General features: G+C 40.9%; 1 protein-coding gene across 5 annotated transcripts; it reads right to left on the bottom strand.

The window, feature by feature from the left end:
* Nucleotides 1-1649: 1649 nt before the first annotated feature.
* Nucleotides 1650-21903, bottom strand: ncln (nicalin). Of its 5 annotated transcripts, none has more exons than XM_061778383.1 (15): nt 21639-21903; nt 19815-20005; nt 16896-17040; nt 16645-16739; nt 16488-16568; nt 16308-16411; nt 14032-14120; nt 13799-13938; nt 11057-11283; nt 7085-7172; nt 6957-6995; nt 6631-6794; nt 3692-3745; nt 2649-2727; nt 1650-2561 (listed from the first exon to the last, which is right to left on the bottom strand). In XM_061778383.1, exons 1-15 carry the CDS (start codon nt 21811-21813, stop codon nt 2499-2501), a joined length of 1734 nt encoding a protein of 577 aa, XP_061634367.1. In that variant the 5' UTR covers nt 21814-21903; the 3' UTR covers nt 1650-2498. The 5 variants fall into 5 exon arrangements, with proteins under 5 accessions (XP_061634367.1, XP_061634368.1, XP_061634369.1 ...); XM_061778384.1 differs by having other exon boundaries at nt 6631-6791; XM_061778385.1 differs by having other exon boundaries at nt 11105-11283.
* Between the last annotated feature and the right edge of the window lie 1744 nt (nt 21904-23647).

Genomic DNA, 23647 nt, shown 5'->3' with positions numbered 1-23647 from the left:
AGCATTCCTCAACTTTTTCAACTCTTTTTTGCCACCTGTCCCAGCTTTTTGCCACCTGTCCCAGCTTTTTTGGAACATGTTGCTTTGCTAAAAACAAAGTTGATCAGTTTGAACATTAAATATCTTCGTTGTAGTGTATTCAAATTTTGCAAATCATTGTATTCTGTTTTTACTTATGTTTAACACAACGTCCCAACTTCATTGGAATTGGGGGTTGTAGAAACGAGGATTCCAGGATTATTTTGGAGTTTGGATACAATAGTCACAGGCTATCAAGTTAGGTGAAAGACAATGTCAAAGTACAAAAAGTGGTTGTGTAAGTGATTTTTGGATGGCGACGGTACTTAAAGCTTGTTCACATTTAGAAATAAAGGTAAAAGGGGCGAAATTGCTAGGACAGTGATTCACATCGTTGACTTATAGTATGTCACTAAGTCAGGATATGTGACACAGTAAATGGATGGAGGGAGGAAAAGGCAAATGCATTTGGGTGCACGAGCAGCAATGATTTTTCTCTTTTGTTTGACTGAGACTCCAATTGGTTGAAATGAAAGCTTTGATTGTGCCAAAATGTCCTCTTGTAATGTCTAATCATGAGGCACGAAGGCTGCATGTCAGGCCGAAAGCCCTGCAAGGTTTTTGTTCTTTTGATTAAATAAAAAAAAGCACTAATTTATTAGCATTTTTAATATCCATTAGTTAGATCAATACTAGAAAAGGGAAGAGTGAATTGGGGGTATTTTTTAGACCTTTTTATTTTTGTTGGAATGAAATGTATTTTAATCACACATTTTTGGAAGACCAATACACAGGCCTGTAAAACTTAATTGCCCCCAATGCAACTACTTGCTCTTTTAATAGAATATTTAGATTTCTTTTTGGTTTATCCCGGAAAATAAAAAGATGTCAAGATGGGAAAAAAAAAATTGTGTTATTTTGTCATTCATTTATTTCGCAACGATCTTATACAGGCACACCAATAAACTGTGATTTAAGTGTGGCAGTAGTTTGAAACCCTGACCAAGGTTTGAAACACCAACCCTGCCTTGAAACCCAAGTTTTAATCCTCAACACTTGTTTGAAACACCAATTGTCCCAATCACTTTAAAAACCTACTTTCAATACCTAACAGTCGTAAAACCCTAATTTGGAATCAGAATTGAGATACCGTATTTACCTAAAATTATGTTATGATTTTTTTTGAAGATAGAATTTTAACCCCTAAATTGAAAATTACCAAAAATGTATGCACTTTTTTCCCCTAAATTGAATATTCAGATTTTCTCTTGGTTCATTTAAAATAAAAAGGCGTCAAGTTAGTAGGGAAAAAAAAACAGACAGTTATTTTGTCATTTTTTTTTTTTAATCACATTTTCTTTTGCTTTTTTGCAAAGACCACTATTCAGGTGTGCCAAAGTTCAATAAATTAATTGTCATGAAAGTGTGGCTTTTGAGTTGGGGAAGAACAAGTCATGCAGTAACACAAAAAACGGAAGATTACCTGCAGGTGTTCTTAAGATTTCTCTTTTCACTATAGTCACTGGTGCGCTTAAGACTAACCACCCCCCCCTTTGTCTGGTTGTGACCACTTTACCCACCTTGTGGACTGAAAAAGTAGCCACGATCAGCAAAAGGTCATAACACAGTGATAACAAAAACAAAAAAGCCATTTATCAAACTGCAGATGCACTCTTACACACAAAGCTGTGATTAGAAAAGAAAATGGACTTGTGGCTTCTTACCTTTAGCTGTGTTAAAACACAGGACATTGGGAAAGTAAGAATAAAAATGTCCAACACAAAGACACAAGCCACAAACACAATTAGAATCACTTTTAAGGATTCAATTTTGACTAACATCTACTGTATCTTTTTATTTTTTTAAAAAGGGGGACAAACTGGAGCTGATATCGTCATTTAACATGAATGGTGACTTATATACTACTTCACATTAACTTTATTGGTTAACAATATTTCGGTTGGGCTTGTGTTTTTAATACACGGCTCATTTTAAATTAAGAGTAAGAGTTGATGCCAACTAATTACTGCGGACTTTCGGGTGCTTTTCAATCATTAACTTTTTCCCCGTATTGGTCTTCAAGGTGTCGGACTTTGACCCAATCATGTGTCCACATAGTATAATGTGGTGGATGACTTCAAAACATCCAACCGATTCAAGGTAGTTTCACTCAAAAGATTGCGGTTTGGTTCAAGAGATTCCAAATAAAAAAAGTCCTTGTACAGGAAGACACATTTGCATCCCTCTAGCTGCCAGGGACAACAGTGCGTTGGTGAAGACGAGGGTGGAGGTGGGGGGAGTGTCAAACCACTTGCAACAGCGTGCAGATTTCAAGTTGGCAGCAAGGACAGGAAGTGACATCATAGGTGTGTAGCAGAGGATGATGGGAATGATTGGGGCAGCTTTGAAAAGCACCCTGAGAGTGTGTCAAAAATAATAAACGGAAAAGTTTGTGGGGTTTGAGGGTGTCGTCGTCGACTTTAGTGGGCCTTCACTTTGGACTGGGTTACTCTCCGCGCCACGCTGTATAATACTCCAAAGTTCTGTTGGGGGGGGGGACAGAAAAAACACATTTGAACACAATCTCATCACTCACTGATTTGACAGATTTAAATATAGACGAGGCTTACCTGGATGGCCAGATACATGGCGCCCAGGTAGGCAGCGATGCAGATGGCCAGCAGCAGGTCAAAGATGGCGGGCTTGACTCTAGTCGGGAGGACAGGCAAGAACAGTGTACTGTAATTTTCCATGTATAATGCACGTTTTATCCCCCGAAAAATGTCAAAAGTCAATGGTGCGCATTATACATGGATATAGGGGAAAATGGGAAAAAAAACTTTCCCATTTTATAAGTCTATGCCGCCATCTCGGGGTTATGAAAAAGCTGTACGCTTTCATTCCAATATACCACCGCCACCTAGAGGTTATGAGAAAGGTGGAGCCTACACTTTTATTCCAATATGACAGAGGTACGAATGACTGTATAATATGTACAGTACAATAAGTACAAGTAAGTTTTTTTTGTTTTTTAAAATAAGACCGATGACTGAACAACAACCATCATGAATTTCTTTATGGTTATGTTTTGTTTGATGATAATGCTTTTCTGAAATGCTTGACAGTTTAGTGAATCCCATTAAAATAAAATTAAGTGTGTTTTGCCGGGCCGTTCATGTTTTCTTTAAAGAATTGTACCCATCTTACAAATTCTGCCTGGGTAATCAAACATATAAGCACAACTGTGTGTTTTCTTATTTATTAAATAAAAGTAGGGCTGTGAATTTCAAAGTAAGAGCAAGTAAATACAAAGAATTACGTATTCAAATAAAGTGCTTAACTTCAGAATAAGTCTTTGATAAAACTATCAAAATACAGATAATACTTCATGTTTTCATCATATGGGTAGAAGCAAAATCATGCATTGTAAAAATGCATTATACATAGGTAGAAGGGTTTTCCAGAATTTTGAGATCAACTTTGGGGGTGCATATTATAAATGGGTGGGCATTATACACGAGAAATTACGGTAATTATTGGACAAGTTTTAGTTAAAAATACACCACGCAAAACAATAGCATGACTCTGAATTTGGGTAATTAAATTATTTCTGTTGCGCTTGGTTTAAATGTTCTTTTGGGGTTTCAAACAACCTTGGTAAGAAGATGCTCACCTGTAAGCATTCATGGTCTGCTTCAGCTGATCGTAGAACACAAACTCTGGATCTCTGAAAGACACAATTACAAGGCTGTCATGTTTAGAACAAACTACAGTTGAGTTCAAAAGAGAAAGTCTAGAAGTTACCGTTTTTCCTCATATAAAGTTGCATAGCTCAATAAATTTGAATATCAGAGAAAAGTTCATTTATTTCAGCAGTTCAAATTAAAATGTGAACCTCATAGGATGAGTTTAAAAAAAAAAACAGGAAAATATTTTTCAGAAGACTAATTCCTACCTAATTACTATATTACAAATAATTTGCGTTGTTTCTTTCTCAACATTTTAATTTCTTGATATGGTGAAATTGGGGTTTTTGTTAGCTGTAGACTTTACACCGATCTGATTGGTTTGATCGGTATCGGGCGATAATTTGCATTTTGTGCTGATCAGCTTTAATGCCATAAATCGCCGATCCGATCAATTACGTTATTGATCGGCTCCGCAAAAGACATTTACTCCTCATTGCCATCGTGTACAATATATTTGAATCCAAAATCTAGTTCATTTTTAGCCTTGTCACGCGTCTTTTGACGTAGTACTGTAAATATCTGACAACCAATAGTTATTTCCAAAAAATGTAAAATACGTCAGCTGTGTGTGACAGACAGCATGTAATGCCTGGATCAGACTGCAAGACTACTGCAATAAAATCTCGTATTCCGATACCACCGCATCTGGTCTTTCAAGATCACGGGGCTTTATCTTGTCAACTCAAAACGCGACCGGATGCACTCGTTACCATGGCGACAACAACAACAATGGATCGCGTCACATGTATGACAAGAACAAAGTGGGAAAAACGTGGTGGTGGTCACTGGTGCTCGGGACAGGACTGTAATTCAACGATTGCGTGAGGTATGTTCACTTACTTTTAATATGATATGGCTCGCAAGCAGGCAACGCAACATTATGTAGCTAACACTAACGGTTGTACGTAAATATGCCGCCGTTCTGTCAAATCATGCTCTAAAGTTTTGGTCTGGGTGAAGTAATTGAATTACAATAAAGTCATTTAATTACAGTAAGTTAGCGCCCATTATTTTTGTCATGTTGTAATGTTGGTTTGACCTGTCTGATTAGTATACATGACCTGACTAGAGCATTGACTTCCAACCTTTTATGGAACCAAGGAACATATTTTACAATTGAAAAATATCACGGCACACCAACAAACAAAAATGTCACAAAAAGTGGATACATTAATTCTTGTATGTACTTCCTGCCATCTAATAGAAGACCATTCATTTGTTCTGTCCGTCACTATGCCTCACTGGCACAAATAGATGAATAAAGATACATTTATTGGAAATATAATTTTTGCGCAATTAAGTACACAAGTATATACAGTAAATTAACAGGTGACTTACAATCCCAATTCCAATGCCGTTGGGACATTGTGTTAAACAAATACATTATTTATTATAAATATAATTTTTTGAGCAATTAAGTAAAATCTGATAATTTCCCATGGCATACCTGAAAAGAGCACAGGGCACACTGGTTGGGAATCACTGGACTAGAGAATAGTACTCAGCTTGGATACTCAGTATACAGTACACAAGTATGTACAGTAAATGTATGGTCATTTAAATAGACACATTGCTCCATCTTGTGATCGGATCGGTGATCGTTTTTTTAAACTCGCCGATCGGTGATCGGCCCCAAAAATACTGATCGTGTAAAGCCGAGTTAGCTGCAAGCAGTGATGCCGGTAACTTTACTTTACTTTGTAACGCGTTACTCCATTTTGAATAACGAGCAATGTAACACATTACTGTACCCCCGGGAAGGTAATTAGACAGTTAACAGTTACTTCCGCAAACCAATAATAGTTACTTATGAGACAACAATATCTCTTAACAAGTCCTAATTTGTTGCTCGTGACTTGCAGAAACAGCTGGCCATCTTTGCTAGTTAAACAGCTGCGAAAACTTGTCACAGGGAACAAAAAAAGTTTTCTCGCTCTTTGCATCAAAATTACGATAGTGGGAGCAAGCGTGCACGCGCACAAGCGGTTGCCTTCATGGACCCCGCACAATTGGAAACCACAGCACTCAAACAATATGCAGAGTTGGTACAGTCTATCTCTAGAGAAGTGTACTTGAAAATGGTGTGCTTGTTTACGTTTATGTACTTACTGTATTTGGCATGTCAAGTCGGCACTAAGTAGCTCATTTAATGTGGCTTCATCTACACGAATATTTAAGTTATTGGTTCATGTTGATGACGTCATTCTGTAGCCTGTGTGGTGTATATTACCAAGTAATCGGTACGGTTAAGCTAATGCTATTTTTGTACTTTGGATAAGTGATATTCCTGCAACTTGGCAGCTGCTAAAAGTAACTGAAAACGTTACTTGTAATCTGACTTTGTTACTTTTGAAATCAAGTAATCAGTAAAGTAACCAAGTTACTTTTAAGATCAAGTATTCAGTAAAGTAACTAAGTTACTTTTTCAAGGTAACTGCAACACTGGCTGTAAGCTATAAGCATCAAAATTATAAAAATCTAATTCATATCTGTCACTGTGTATAGTTCATTTATACTATGAGTTTTACTTTGCATTGAACTACTGAAAGTAACAATATTCCATGATATTCTAATTTAATGAGATGCACTTATACTCGACTGCAGATGGCGGATGCCTTTATTTGTATCAACAATTTTGAATAATCAAGATTATTATTATGTATGGCAAGTGAAAAGGCAGCAGAAAACAAGAAAAATAATAGTAATTGTACTCGAACTCAGTCCAAAAAAGTGGTATGAGTGCATCCCTAAATCTGTTCAAGTTGACTAACTGAGACACAGTTTGGCTTGGGGTCTACTATTTGAGGAAATACTGTACTGATTAGCAAGCAGGTTTTGCCGCTGCAGGTGTGGCGGTGTTTACCTCTTGTCTGCTTTGACGTAGTGTTTCTTCACATCCTTGAGGTAGCGTCCCAGCTGGTACTCCAGGGTGGACACCACACTGCTGTCCTTGTCCACCAGCTGGGCGGCCCGCGGCTGTGCTGTGAGCCAGTCCACCGTGGCGGACAGGTGCTCCTCTTGTACCTGCTGGACGGAATAAACATCATATACATCCCGCACCATAAAAGCTGAGGAAAACTCGATTTCATACACAACACTAAAATACAATGGAACCTTTTACTTTTAGCTCCTTCTTATGCACAGATTTACAAGTCAACATAGTACAGCATAGGATGATAACCTGCTCACCATTTGTTCAGTGAAGATGTGCAGGTCGCTGGGGGCTTCCTAAGAGAGTATAAGAACACACCAGTGACTTGACAAGCTCCAAACACATGAAACATGAAACTGGTGCTTCTCCATTAGCCTGTCTTCACCTTTTCTGTGAGGTTGTACACGACACGGGCCAGAGCCTCTGCTACGACCTTTGTGTTCCTGCTCAGCTTCTCAATGTCTACATGTGGCCTGGAACACACAACACACACACACACACAGTAAGGCCAGGGCCACAATTTGACGGGAAGAAAAAAAAACACTAGTGAACTACTGGGCACAGTGGCGTAAGAATACGTTGTCACGTGGCGAGCGAAGGCATGCTCAGTTTCCACCCTACTTACCGTTTTTCTTTTGGAGTTTTCATAGCCAAGTCATTCATAGCCTAGAATATTGAATATAATTATGACTTTACTACTGCGGTACTACACAGGTTACGTCGCCACTGTCTTAAACTGAGGACCCTCTGTACACATGTTCCACAATTAATTTCAAACACTTGTAAAACTATTTAAATAGCAGCTTTTACAGAAGCTCATAGCTGTGGTAAACTACTAATTTATACAAATAAATCCGCACACAAAATATGCAGTAGACAAGTAATATTCTGTTACATATTAGCAGATAACACATACAGCAAATGAAAGGTGTCTGCATAATGTTTTTTTTACTACATGTAAAAAAAAAAAAAAGCAGCCACATTACTTTTCCCCGATAGTGGCCTCTGCTCTAACAGATGCCATGCCTCAATTAATGGCCGTGTGCTTTGTTCACTGGATAAATCAGTGGCGTGCCTTAAATAGACTCCTCTCCTCATTTTACAAATGCACGATTATCTTTACTGAGACTGATCATGCCTAATCTTTACCACAACACACAATGCCAACAGAGCAGATATGACATCTGTAAAGCTATCCTTCAGTAAGTGACACAAGCCTACAACAAAGGAAAATACAAGGTGTGTCCGAAAGGTTCCAGGACTGGTTTCACAAACGATATGACGTTTGCAGGTGATGAATGGCACACAATAACCTAGTTTGAATGTACACGGACGTGGCCATCCATCTTTTAACACTTGAGACTATATGAGTCCCAGGATGCACATGTCTGCCAACAATGAGTCCCAGCCCTGGAACAATTGAGTCCCTGCAATTTATCACGCAGTACATATACAGGAATCCTCTATGGGTGGGGCTTCGCAGTGCCGCTATATTGCAGATTTTTATTAGGCTTTACACGATCAGCATTTCTGGGGCCGATCACAGATCCGATCACAAGATGGAGCAATGTGTCTATTTAAATGACCCGTTTCTTTACTGTATATACTTGTGTACTTAATTTCTCAAAAAAATATATTTACAATAAATGTATCTTTGTTCATCTATTTATGCCAGTGAGGCTTAGTGACGGACAGAACAAATGAATGGTCTTCTATTAGATGGCAGGAAGTACATACAATAATTAATGTATCCACTTTTTGTGACATTTTTGTTTGTTAATGTGCCGTGAAATTTTTCAATAGCAAAATATGTTCCTTGGTTCCATAAAGGTTGGAAATCACTGCTCTTGTCAGGTCATGTATACTAATCAGTCAGGTCAAACCAACATTACAACATGACAGAAATAATGGGTGCTAACTTACTGTAATTAAATGACTTTATTGTAATTCAATTACTTCACCCACACCAAAACTTTAGAGCATGATTTGACAGAACGGCGGCATATTTACGTACAACCGTTAGTGTTAGCAACATTATGTTTTGTTGCCTGCTTGCGAGCGGTATCGTATTAAAAGTACGGGAACATAACTCAAGCAAGCCTTAAATGAACGTCCACCGGTGACCACCAACACACATTTTCCCCCATTTTGTTCTTATAATACAGTCGCCGCGATCCACTCTTGTTGTCGTCGCCACGGTAACGAGTGTATCTGGTCGCATTTGAGTTGACAAGATAAAGCCCAATGATCGTAAAAAACGGGACGCGGTGGTATCAGAATACAAGATTTTATTGCAGTAGTCTGACATAGTGCAATCATGAAAGAGCAAATTTGTCTTGTAGTCTGATCCGGGCATTACGTGTTGTCTGTCCCACACCGCTGACATTTTTTATTATTATTTTTTTTTAAATAATTTTATTGGCCGTCAGATAGTTACAGTACTACGTCAAAAGACACACGAGAAGGTTACAAATAAACCAGATTTTGGATTCAAATATACTGTGCACGATGGCAACACGGATGTCTAAATCTCTTTTGCGTAGCCGATCAATGACGTCATTGATCGGATCGGCGAATTATGACATGAAAGCCGATCAGCATAAAATGCTAACTATCACAATAAACGATAGTATTGTTTTTTTTATGCCACTGATATAATGATATTATAGAGCATAATAATACAAGTCAATCCTTTTTAAGAACAATTCACTTTTAATTTTAAAGAACATTGGCATTGTAATGTAGAACAATAATAAAAGATCTTTGATAAAAAAATCTTTGATAAAAAATTGCACTGAAATATTAAACATTTGGCACATAGGTATAGAGTCATTAACCCATTAAAGAGGCCCAACATTTTTTTTAAAGCCTGCCAAATTTAAATGAATTAAAAAACATTTACTCAAAAGCATTTGTTCTTTGTCAAGTTTTTAAATCAAATGCCATACATTTTAATGTAGTTTGCCTTTATACTCGAGCGTAACCCACGCGTGCTGTTATGAAAGTGTGCTGCAGTTCTCCTCCAAGTCGGGGGTGTCGCTACGGCTGGTCTTGGCTAGGACACCACAGGGTGGAGTTTCCTCTGCATTTTTTTTTTTTGCCATTTCCAGTAGCCGTTTTTACTTTCCTTTCAGGAACAAGGAACAAAACAACAACAATGGCGACCGTGACAGAACAAATGGACCTAGATGACCAGATGATACGTTTAATTAGGCTGCAAAACCGATCGAGAAGGCGGCGACGTAGATGGTATGTAGAACCAAGGGGCACCCTGGTATGTCATCACAGCACGTGACTTAAACGGACCAATCACGAGAGATGATCTCCGCGGCGTTCGACGCGCAGCAACTATTTTTGTCGGGTGTGCGGCAAGCTACGCAGGGGTGCTGCGCGGGGCAATTCGTCAGTCACGTGATGTAATGCGGGCGTTGTCGGCCGCGGGAGTATAAAAGAGGCCTTGAGCACAGATGTTTTAACAATGTCGCCGCTCCAGCCCTTAACTCACTAGCTCGTTAGCTAGCAGGCTAGCGAATGTAAAAAACAGTTAACTTTCCCTTTGTCTCAGTTGTGTGCATCTACGGGGCAAACACTGTTCTGTCAGCGGCTTTGCTGAGTCGTGAGCGGCGTGGCAGGTGTTACCACAACAATGAAAATTTATCGAGTCCAGAAAAAACTCCCATGTCCATTGTATGGAACGATAACCCGCCATACTCTGCCTCTTATTGGCTAGCACCAAGACAGGATTTGTAATTTTGATTCGCTGTGTGGAAGCTCTTCACCAACACATACACACACGTAGGGCGGGTCTTAAACCATGCGTCTACGGATGCAGTATGAATATGCTTCATGCGTCCTTGCTAATTTTTGTGGGTCTCAGACACAGGATGCACATTAAACAAGATCCCTGCGTCGCCATGCAGCTCAAGATGGCACGCTCAGTTACCACCATACTTACTTTTATTGAGTTGACTGTTTTTTATTTTTGTCCTAGAAGTGTTTTTCATACAAATATTTATTGTAATTATGACTTTACTAATGCATTAGCGTAGGGTACTGATAGACTATGGAACGGAATACCCTACAGTATCTACAACCAGACCTGAAAAATGTGCAACATTAAAATTCAAGCCTTCAAACAATGCAAAGCACCTGTGGGAAGCTGAATAAGGGATTAAATCATGAAATGGTTTGTGAGGAGGAGGGTGGACAGCTACTGGAAAGGTGAGGACAAAAGTATTTCTATCACTCATCAGCTGACTGAAGTTCATAATTTTAGTCATGATGTATGTCAACACTCTGTTATCCTGAGGGAACAGAGACATGTAGCAAAACAGGCCTTGTGTAGTCGTGAACCCACCCAGCAGGGGGCTCTCCTGCTCCGTAGCGAGGGAAGGGGGACACTGACCGCACGTCCATGATGCTGGAGCGCTGGGCCAGGCGGTGCGAGGGCAGGTGCGAGAGCGTGAAGGCCGGCAGGCGGCGGATCCCGAAGCGCTCGTGCTCCCACGCCAGCATGTCGTCGGCCAGGTTGATTTTCTTGTGGACCATGGAGAACTTCATCCCTGGGTACTGGCTGGCCGCCACCTGGGAGGAGTGGCGGGTCACCAAATTATTAGGAACACCTCTCAGTCAGATGGAATGCACTTGTACACTACTAAAAAAAAATACATTAATAAACATACAGTGGGAGGTAAACATATGTGGACCCTTTGGAATTTCTTGACTATATGCATTAATTGATCATAAAATGTGGTTTGATCGTCATTTAAATCAGGGGTGGAGCTGTCAACTAATCACCACGTGGTGGTGTGTAGGCTCTGATGCCGGTCCTTCCTGGCAGGCCCAAACGTATTGTGAGGGTCTGTTATGAACGTCTGTCAGAATCCCCTGTCAGAAGGAGTTTCAACTCCCACCCCCGGCAGAACTTCACCCACATCCCAGGGGAGGCGGGGGACATTGAGTCAGAATGGACCATGTTCCGCCCCTCCATTGCTGAGGCGGCCGACCGGAGCTGTGGCCGTAAGGTAGTCGGTGCCTTTCGTGGCGGCAATCCTCCAATCCGTTGGTGGACACCAGCGGTGAAGGATTCAAGCTGAAGAAGGAGTCCTATCAGGCCTTTTTGGCCTGTGGGACTGCTGAGGCAGCTGATGGGTACCGGCTGGCCAAGCGGAATGCAGCTTTGGTGGTCGCTGAGGCAAAAACTCGGGACATGGGGGGTGTTTGGTGAGGCCATGGAGAACGATTTCCAGATGGCTTAGAGGAAATTCTGGTCCACCATGTGGCGTCTCAGGAGGGGAAACCAATGCACCATCAAAACTGTGTACAGTAAGGATGTACATAAGTGCCTCTGGATTAGTAAACTGGGGTGGTGGCCCCCTTTTTAAGAAGGGGAAGCGGAGGGTGTGTTCCAACTACAGGGGTAATCACACTCATCAGCCTCCCAGGTAAGGTCTCTTCAGGGGTGCTGGAGAGGAGGGTCCATCGGGAAGTCGAATCTAAGACTCAGGAGGAGCAGTGTGGTTGTCGTCCTGGGCGTGGAACAAGTGGACCAGCTCTACACTCTTGGCACAGTCCTCAAGGGTGCATGGGACTTTGCCCAACCAGTCTACAAGTGTTTTGTGGACTTGGAGACGACATTCGACAGTGTCCCTTAGGGAGTCCTGTGGGGGGTGGTTCGGGAGTATAGGGTACTGAACCCCGATACGGGCTGTTCTGTCCCTGTACGACCAGTGTCAGAGTTTTGTCCGCATTGCTGGCAATAAGTCGGACTTGTTTCCGGTAAGGGTTGGACTGCGCCAAAGCTGCCCTTTGTCACTGATTCTGTTCATAACTTTTATGGGCAGAATTTCAAGGCACAGCAGAGGCGTAGAGGGGGTCCGGTTTGGTGGCCTCAGTATTGCATCTTTGCTTTTTGCAAATTATGTGGTTCATCAAGCCGTGATCTCCAACTCTCACGTAAGCAGTTCGCAGCAGATTGTGAAGCGGCTGGGATGAGAATCAGCACCTCCAAATCTGAGACCATAGTCCTCAGTCGGAAAAGGGTGGAGTGCCATCTCCAGGTTGGGGATGAGATCCTGCCCCAAGTTGAGGAGTTCAAGTATCTTGCGGTCTTATTCACGAGTGAGGGAAGAATGGACGGGAGATCGACAGGCAGATCGGTGCAGTGTCTGCAGTGAAGAGGACTTTGTATCGGCCGAAAGGCGAAACTCTCAATTTACCAGTCGATCTACGTTCCTCCCCTCACCTATGGTCACGAGCAAGATCCTGGTTACAAGGGGCCGAAATTAGTTTCCTCCGCCGGGTGAGAAGCTCGGTCATCCGGGAGGGGCTCAGAGCACCTCCACATTGAGAGGAACCAGGTGAGGTGACTTGGGCATCTGATTAGGATGCCTCCTGGACACCTCCTTGGTGAGTTGTTCCAGGCACGTTCCACCGGGAGGAGATCCCGGGAATGACCCAGGACACGCTGGAGAGACTACGTCTCTCGGCTGGCCTGGGAACGCCTAGGGATCCCCCTGGAAGAGCTGGACGAAGTGGTTGGTGAGAGGGAAGTCTGGGCCTCCCTGGTAAAGCTACTGGCCCCGCGACCCGACCTCAGATAAGCGGAAGAATTTTTTTTTTTTAACCTTTCCCATCTTTATATGTCAACAATGTTTCTTCTTCTACAAGTCTTCTGAGCGAGGGATGGTACACATAAGGCAATGCTTTTTGACAAGAGTGTGCTTTCTAGTGGCTAGAGCAGCTTTTAGCCACACCTCCAATTTTGCCTCACTGATTTGAGTCCAGGTTGACTCACATCTGACTGTTAGCTCTGGGAGAATCCATAGGGTAGCGTTTCAGTTAGGTTTTTCCTCCCTGTCCTGTGAATGTTTACATCTTACTTTCAATAAAAATATGAAAATATAATTGCTTGTGTAGTATTAGTTTAAGCAGACTCTGTTTATTCTTGTGATTTAGATGATCAGACGACATTTTATGACCAATTTATGCATAAATTTAAGAAATTTCAAAGGGTTCACATCTTGAAATACATTTTCCTCCCACTGTATGTGAATGTGAAAGCACACACGTGTTTTTATAAAGGTGAGAGACATCTTACAGTCTCCAGCTCCTTGAGCAAAGCATACTGAGGCGTTCCCTCTTTGGGAGGTTTGGACACATGTAGGTGCAGAGCATCTCCATTTCCCAAAGTGTCAAGACACAACACGAAGGCCACGTTGTCCTGTAGAAGACTGGAATCTACAGAGAGAGGATAAAGGAGTATACATTTGCAGGTGGATCGGATGGAGATATAAGAGGATTAGAGAACAAAGCGTTGACAGAGATGTGTACCTGTGTGGTCCAGATTGTCTTCGAGCCAGCGTTTGGTGCCTTGGTAGTTGAACTTTCCTCCACCAGATACAAAGAACAGCAGGTTGTATCTGAACACACAAGAGCATTCTTCAATAGAACTCTTACAGAGGCAGAGGGTGGACAATAAATAAAATTGCCTAGTTGAACAAATAAACTGAGCATTAGTGATTTTGATTGGACAACAGACAGTGATGTGTTCCATTCAGACAAGAAAATAAGTGTCAAGAGTGTCACTTGGCAATGCTCTACAAATTGAGCTTGACCATCTGAAACAGGATTTTACAATACAGGTCAAATAATGCCTATAAGACTGTTCGCCAAAAGAGTAATGTTTCAAATTGAAATATATATAATTAAAATAGTAGTAGACAAAACGTTTAGTGTGTGTATACCCAATAAATACAGTATAATGTAGAAATAATTTATTATGAAGAAATAACAGGGTATGTTCACTGAGCAGTCAATCGGCAGACCGTCACTACAGCTCGGTTAACTTTCTCCCTCATTCTTTTTGTGTCATGCTAAAAACTGTTTGCAATACCACAGCGATTTAGCTGTGATATTTTTTTCTTTGCTGAGAATATCGGTGCAATTGGATGACCATTAGGCCCTTTCGCCCTAACATGTAGCCCTTCAGCGAGAAATGCATCCTGGAAGAGATATGAAGAGGGACGAGAGGCGGTGCTAAAATTAAGAGAAGCAAGAGAGAGGACTAAATGGAAAAGATGATTTATACCAGTCCTTCTGTATTTGTGTTACTCATCAACAGACAAACTACGGATGTTAGACCCCGATCTCACTGAAATGGAGACTAAATGGTGACCCGATTGCAACTCCAGCATGGTCTGACGTCAAGCCTTTTTGAGTGGTGGCCCTGTCAGGCCACTGTGAGTCAAGTCGCAGTGGCCCTGTCAGAATTTGTACTGGACCCGTATATTCATGATACGATACGTTAAGTTTTAGTGATTATTTTGTATTTGGCATCTTTACAGTGTATTATTTAAGCCCCTTTAAGAAATTATCAGTACAGTTGCATTAATGGCGATTACTCAGTACAAACCTCACTAAAATCAAGGCATTGCAATTACAAGAATAAATCTATTATAAAATGAATACAATATTTACTTAGCATTGACATTACATCAATGTTTTAGGTTGTGTCTTGATGTTGTGCACACTATGTATAACTAGGGGTGTTGCGATCAGTGTTCTATGCTGCCAATTCCGGTACCAATCAACCATGAGTGAGATCTGCGATCACTGCCAATATCTATGAAATAGATTAGCTGTAAACTTTTAAATGTATTTATGGTGAGTGCTATTGGCTACTCTGGTTTCCTCCCACATCTAAAAAACATGCGTGGTAGGTTGATTGAAGGCTCTAAATTGTCCGTAGGTATGAATGCGAGTGCGACCGGTTATTTGTTTCTATGTACCCTGCGATTGGTTGGCAAACAGTTCAGGGTGTACCCCGCCTCTCGCCCAGAGTCAGTGGAGATAGGATCCAGCACGCCCGCAACCCTAGTGAGAATAAGCGGCATGGAACATGAATGAATGAATGAATGAGTGCTATTGGCTATTTGATCTAACATGTTTGTTTGGGTTTGCGTCATAGCTGTTGCGCGCCTGGGCAGTGTGAAGGAGGGAGGAGACGCTACACAAGGGATGAGCGATTATGGAAACAATAATAATCACGACCATTTTGATTGATATTGAAATCATGATTAATAAACACAATTACTCATTTATTTCAAAAATCTTTATTTATTCAACTATCAAAACTGAACTTTAAATATAACTTAAAAGAACAACCAGAATATAAATTCGTAAAAAGATAAATAATATGTCAAAATAATTCAAATTAAAAAAAATAATAATTTGAAAACATTTAATAAAAAAACATACATTTATGGCTAAAAACGTGCCAATGCTTTTAGCCATGACTGTATTGTCTATTCTCGTTGTCTGAAAATAATCCTCTCATTATTCTGGCATTTAGCAAAGAGAAATAATTTTGGTAACCCTAATTGACCTAAAAAAGGAAAAGTTGAGTCTGATTTCATGTCAAAGTCAGGAAAAAACATGTCTTTTTATGCAATCCATGACTTTAGCTGCTGTTCCTCTTGCATGTGCATAGGCCTCATAGGAGCAAACATTTTGAAAAGTTCTAAGTTTAAAAAAGACTGCTGGATAGCGCAGGTGTACCTAATGAAGCGTCCTCTGAGTGTATTTCATCTGCTTTAGTGTGTGCTCACCCAGCATGTGTCCTCTTGTAGGTGTAGAGTTTGGAGAAGAGACGGGCCAGCTCCAGTAACATAGACACTCCGCTTGCATTTGAATCGGCGCCATACGACAGCCACTGCACACAGTACAAATGGATGTGTTAGAGTAATATCCTTTTGCAATATTACATGTTTCCAAAATGGTAGACATACCGGAGCTACTCCAAAGGAGTCGTAATGAGCCACCACCACGATTGTGGGTGGGTCCTCTCCACCGACACCAGTCAGGCGGCCCTGATGAATAACAACACATGTATTAATTGGTGACCTTTAAGAAACAAGGCAGACTAGTATCAGTTCACTCACTCACCTCCAGACTGGTGATGGCCCAGTCACTCATTGCTTTGCTCTGAGCACCACTAGTGACCATTTGGAAGCCATTGGCAGTGGCGGTATGCAGCAATACTACAGAATAACAACTAAAAGTTAAAGGACTTCGAGAGTGTTATGTTTATGATTACAAGCTAAGTCTAGCTGCTGGAATGAGTGTTTGTATTCTGTCAATGCAAACATTTTCAAGGGCGATGCAGAATGAAAAACCTCGACTCTATGGGTTTTCACCTTCAGCTGCCGATAAGGCTCCCTGGGAGGAGGAGGACGTGAGGGTTTGGGTGTAAATGGACAGCAGTTCGTCATCCTCCATGGCAAAGTAGACCGGGACGATGGTCTCTGTGGATAACATCTCCGGCTCCAGCTCCATGAATTGCTACAAAAAACACAGTTTCAAAAGAGATCAAGATTGGCAAAACATTTTTCCATAGGATTACTCGAAAAAACTAATTTTGCTTTCAAGAGAGACTAATGTAATGGACAGCGAGATCTTAAGTAGTCACAACAAATGCAACATTCTCAAATGTGATTATCTGGAATGACCAAAGACAGTACCAAGTAATATTCTTTGTCAAATGCTTCAGAGTGAGAAAAAGCCTCAAAACAGAGTGGTCATACTGTATCATAAAAGCACTTGATGAGGATCTGCTGTGAAAAGCTCTTTAGCACCACCATCACAGGCAAACACCAAAGGCATGAAAAATGTGACAAAAAATAAAAAACATTGTAGGGGGGATTCCCCGGGCTCCCACAGAAAATGTTTTGGACATTAACATAAATTAAGCAATCTGGAAGAGTACAATAAGGCAAAATAAACACATTTACGCCGCTCAAGTACATGTTAATGTACCAATTTAGGATTCAAATTAAATTTGCCTCATTGCTTTTTTGTTTTGGCCTCCAACTTGAGCCAGGCCCATCTCCATCTGCACCTGATGCCAGCTTCACGCTGTGCCACATGAATAGCAACCTCCTCTTTAAGCACTCTCATTCTGGAAAAGAATTGACTACAATCATTGTCTGTTTCACTTCATTTTTCACTTTTACCAACTCCAATGGCTAATCCAAAATGCATCCTCCAGGAAAATATTAAGTACAATATTTTTCCATTTTTATTGGCCATTGCTAAATTTGAAGTTAGTTCATTCTGTGTTGTGACATAATCCCTAACGTCGCTCTGTCGTTTAATACATTTAACTTTAACATCCGTAAACTAATTAGATAAATGTAGGCACGTTTCCTAATTAATAAAAGATGGACTAGCAGATGTCGCCTAAGTTACGTGTGCTTTGCTGTTCCACTGGGATCACAACCAAGGCTACGACCCGCAGCACTTCAACGCAAAAATACAAAAGACCAGTGCAAAAATGTTGCTTAAACATAATAGCAGCAATAAATTATGTCCGCTCCAGAGGTGGGTAGAGTAGCCAAATATTGTACTCAAGTAAGAATACTGTTACTTGACAATAATGTGACTCAAATAAAAGTAAAAAGTAGTCATCCAAAATATTACTTGTGTAAGAGTAAATAGTACACAGTGAAATTATTACTCAAGTACTGAGTAAATAGTGAGTAACTTCAGATTTTTTAACCACAGCATGAACATAAATATTTTTTTTTTTTAAATTACAAAATAAAATGCAAATTCAGCAAATTCTGATGTTGCTGTGTGTGGGCGTGTGTGTATGCACAGTCAAAACACCTGCAATTTACTGCACGGTGGTTTCTCAAGTTATAAGTGAGCTGAAATATTCACGTTTAGGCAGACAGTGCCAGACAAATACTACAATACATGAAAGCTGTTGTTTTTGTTCATCTAAATGTAAACACGACGAGTTGCGCACCGTTGCCTTCATGGTAACAACGACCTTCCCAAGCCCAATAGAAGATGATGTGTGAGGTCATGTGACTTTCTTGTGTCGTTTGATTGGTGAGCAAACAGCGCCGATGCGGAAGTCTAAGTCGTAGTCTCGCTCACGAAATAGTTGATAAATAAGCAATAATTGATCAATAAAAGGAGAGACCGACATTCAGATCATTGTAATGGACTAAAAGTACCGTTAACAGCGGAAGCGGCGGAAGTGTTTTTTTCTGGTCTCGTCAACTCCTGTGATTTATCCAAAGCCGGTCCCGAGCGCACAGGCGGAACCTCAGGCCGATGCGCCAGCATATTGGACCGCCGCTGAGTAATATTCACAATTACATCTGTGTGTGGATGGCGGATGTGTGGAAATGGCCTATTCTCAGTTCAAAACGACGAATTTCGCCGAAAGGCGACTGTTTGAATGTATGCCATCTAAAAGCCAACCAGGATAAGCGTGCGCTTGAGTTCATAGCCCCTTTTTCAGAATTTTGGACATTCTGTATAAATGTCGACGATACCAAATGTGGGCACAAAGTCGACATCTATTTTCCCCTACGGAAGCAATACCAGATTAGACTGTAAGCAAAGTGGGATGACGACTGTGTGCTGAAAGTGAAAAGTTTATATGTCACACAAAAAACTGGTGCTGACCTTGTCACACATCTTGGGCTGGATTACGACTAAGTGGTACAATTCCGATATGAAAAAAAGCATTGGGAATTAGATATCCTTAGATTAGAATAAGGCCTTTTCCATATGTGGAAAAAAATCTGTTATTGTTGCATTTTTTTTCGCAGTGTAATCACAGCCATATCGGATATGTGTCACTTGAACTGTATATGTAAATAGTCAAAAAAAGAATAGACACAGGTAATAAATTGGAATTGGCCCTTTGGACCTGCAGTGTAAATACAGCTCAATTATCTAATTGCTGGACACTGTGTCACTGTGTGAAAGTGACATCGTTGTGGAAATATCCTCCTTCGCTGGGTTCCATTTACAGGTAAGCGACACAGGAGGATCAATTCCAGAACATAAAGGACCTTTGTGTAAAAGATGCTGTTGATTGAAGCTGAAGAGTGAAGTTATGGGGGGGGGAAAAATGCAGCATATTTGCAAAACTGCTACCAACTGGGAGGTCAAAAGAAAAAACGCACGTGAAAACAACAGATTATAGCAAACAGGGTCTAGTTTGCAATCTGCCTCATTTTTACTACAATTTACTGCAATGCTATTTTAAGAAAGTCTCTTTTTCTTAATGTGACACAATGTGCACAAGTGAATACCTGCACTATGTCCTGGGGCATAGTGGACATATTTTGGGGGAGGATGATGACCACAGCCCCCGCCGATTGGCGCAAGGCTTTCTGATACTTGTCATAGGAGAAGTCCACCAGCCGCATGATGACACAGCGGCGACTTAGCACCTCCGCCTCCACAGTACGAGCTTCGGTGTTCAGGATGGCATTTCTGGTACCTGAGGAAAACCACAAACAAGTTTAGCTAAGTTCCATCTTTGATGAATAAAGACCATGTATGAAATAAAAACAGCAGCTTGAAGACACAAGTTGTTAACATGTCTACTTTATAGTTCTGAGGGTCTGGGTTCAAATCTCAGCTTTCCTGCTTTCCTGTGTGGACTTTGTATGTTCTACCGGTCTTGTGTGGGTTTTCTACAGATACTGTGACTACCTTCCACGTTGACATAATTGAAAACTCTTAATCGTCCATTGAGTGTGAATTTGTCGATATGAGCCAGCCCAGGTCGGGTACAGTCCAAGGGGTATTCCACCATGCATCCAAAGTCAGCCGACCCTAAAAAGAACTGGTTCCACGTACTCATTCATCCATGCTCTATAGCGCTTCTCCTCTGAGTCATGGCTGGGTGAGCTGGAGCCTATCCCAGCTGACTTTGGGCGAGAGGTCTGGTAGAGAATGTGCTAAAGGTGCCATATTTTACCAAACCAACTTTTTCTTGTATTTGGGATATAATATTGTCTCTATGGTCCCTCAGTAAACGTGAAATATAAATTAAAATCGTCCACGCATTCCTGAGGCCCAGAGAAATTGACACCTTTCTACTAAATCCATGTTAGAGACTCACTTTATGAAGGCTTAAATAGCCAAACTATTGGACCTGTGAATTTCAGTATTTTTACTTAGAGTTGAGTATTTCCGGCTCATACGCACTAACCATGCTTTCGTATTCCTGGTTACTTTGCTCTCAGTCACATGAAGTTCAAGGCAGGTGAGTATTCTAAAGAAAGCATGAAAGCATGGAACATGGGTTTACCTGGCATGACCCACGCGAGCCTGGGGAGAACATGCAAACACAGGAAACACAGGAAAGCGAGAGCCGAGATTCAAACTCTGAACCTCACAACTGTCAGGCAGACGTGCCAACCACTAGTTACTATGTTACCAGCTCTATCAACATCAGGGTTCGTGTGCCCGTCTGCCCCCTTGCCAATGGCTAATTGAAAAAGGATGTAGCGAAGCCAATACTGCCCACGCTGGCGAATCAAAATCGAATATAGGTGAAGACAAGGTTTAATCACATAAACACACGTGATGTTGTGGCTAACTACACGCAAGTGTGGCTAGGAGATGTTTATATTGTTTAGCCACATTGGCTAAGAGGTTTCATGACCCAATGCCAACCGTGATCAACATAAATAATGAAGAAGCTTCATATATTAATTACATTGTTCGGGTATGTGGACAAACTAAAACTAATGGATAGATAAAAGGCAGATTCTGTCGAATGAAGTCATTGAACAATATAAGTTTGTTTAAACGTTGCCAGACTCTCCACGCAACGTTGTCACTCAACCAGATCGTAAATCGCGCTTTATACTAGAAATTACATTTGTTGTGATTATTACAACAATGCTCTTGCTTAAACAGTTTACCAACTTCCCCTACTAGCAACGCGAGCTACATTAGCCACTAGCTAACCCACAACATGCCATCATTTCAAAGCTAAATTGAGACGACACCTAACCTTAACGAAGGGCTACATTCAGCTCCAAGTCGGTGTACGTCTCGTGTCGAAAAAACATGCAACTCCAGCGGCCTAAATGAGTATAAAGGCAGATTGTGGGATTTACCGTAGGGCTGTCCCTGCAGGTCGTACTGCTGCATGCGATACACAGTGAACTCATGTGCTGCTTCGGCCGGGAGCGGTGACACCAGGATGAGCACCGCCGGGATAAAGACGATGAAGGTGAGGGGAAAGGAAGATTTGAACATATTATCGAACACTTCACTCGCCTCCTCGAACATTTTGGCCACTGCAATCGGTTGACAGATGGGAATGAAATATTGTCGTCCCCCGTCCTGCTTGTTGTCTGACAGCTCTGACTTTGAACATTTTCATCAGGCAAAGAGCATTCACTATTTAGGGCCACAAATTGAAAATGAATCGCATGTTGTACCTATTAAAATATAAGATACACAAATCCCAATTTTTACAAGATTTTTTTTAAATGTAAAAAAAATAAAAAAATAAATAAAAATAAACAATTGGAAAAAATAGGTCCTTCAGGCATAATCCAGGACAACCTCAACCGTCCACGCTATGACCACGTGTTTGCCACTTGGGGGCGCTACTGCACAATAAAAGCGACAAAGGGATGAACGATACTAGTACCTTCACTTACGAGTTTAATTGGTTCCATGACCATGCTTGTAAGTAAATTTACGTCAATTTTTTTTTGCATGCTAAATACATACCAGGTGTTTTTAATTCAACATTTTATATTCACTATCACTACAATACTTTCTTTGTTCTAGTTGTATGGCTACAGCGGTGGCAAATTGGAATATAGTTTTATTTATTATTTAGTACTTGCTAAGGAAATGCTGTAACAAGGAAACTTCCACATCTGTACAGCTATATTCTGACTGATGTTGCCAGTTTGGCCTGGTGGTGCATTGAATGTCAGATATAATTCATCTGTAAACAAATAATGCTTTTTTTTATTCCCTGCAAAATAAAACAAATTGACAGACTGCCTCCTGGCCTCAAAGGCACAGATGTCAGTTTATCCAATCAAATGCAATCACTTCATGCCAAATGTAGGGGGAAAAGTAGAAATGGTCTCTCCCCGCCTTGTGGTGCACAGAGTGCAGACAATCTGGCATGATCTTGATCACTGTTCATGGGAACAGCAAAGCGAATTTGTTCGTGACCTGACAAGACCTTCCCATGTTTTATAGCCTAGTAAGAAAGTCATAAAAGTCAAAAGCCCGAGTCCGGTTGGGAAGAGTTGAAATCACATTTTCTCCTTCTCCATTGCTCTGTCTGTCCTCAGGCTGCTCTACTAAGTGGGAGATAAATGCTGATATCATGTCCTTCCATCCCACTTAATAGAGCTTGGCGTCATGGTTTCCTGTTGTATGAGTAATCCATGCAGATTGATGAGAGGAGAGGCGGAAAACAAAGCACAAAACCAATTTGGGGGGCACATTGAAACCTTCAATTGTAGCAATTCCACACAATTGAGAAATCGTCTGAGCTGATCAATCACATTCCAGAATAAAGACAGAAAAACCCCAAAAAACTGAAGGACAGAAAATATCACTACTACTACTACTGATCTAGAAATAATTTTAAATTTACATACATTTCTGCATCCATCTGGAAATCTTAACAACTTCAAGTAACTATTCAGAAAGAGGGTACAGTTATCCCCCTGCCTTGTAAATGTAAACATAAAAACACAAGTTGTGGCAGTGCATGGAAAAAAACATGAGCGTGTTCCACTACACTAACTAACCCCTTTTGAAATGAAGCTGTTTAACATTTTGCAGTATTCAGTGTCTTAAAATATTTCTCCAGGAGGTATTAATTTTAATTTAATTTTAACTGTATTCTTCACAGTGCAGAGGTGGCCCAGCGTTTTAAGTAGACTTACTTTGCTCCTGAAACTTGAGCTCTTTTAACTGTCACAAGTGCATCAATATCAGGTGTCAAATCCTGAGTAGAAGCCAATTTCAGAATGTCATTTAAGTGGTCGTTAGTGTGGCCTCAGGTGGACAAAATTAGCAGTTACTGTTATTGAAAAATTGCAGTTAATATGTTCTCTATCCCCACGGGGAGGATTGGACCCCCTGT

The sequence above is a fragment of the Phyllopteryx taeniolatus genome, chromosome 7 (assembly GCF_024500385.1).
Source record: "Phyllopteryx taeniolatus isolate TA_2022b chromosome 7, UOR_Ptae_1.2, whole genome shotgun sequence".
Classification (NCBI taxonomy): domain Eukaryota; kingdom Metazoa; phylum Chordata; class Actinopteri; order Syngnathiformes; family Syngnathidae; genus Phyllopteryx; species Phyllopteryx taeniolatus.
The sequence above is the reverse complement of the archived record's forward strand: the minus strand, read 5'-3'. Positions and strand labels throughout refer to the sequence as shown.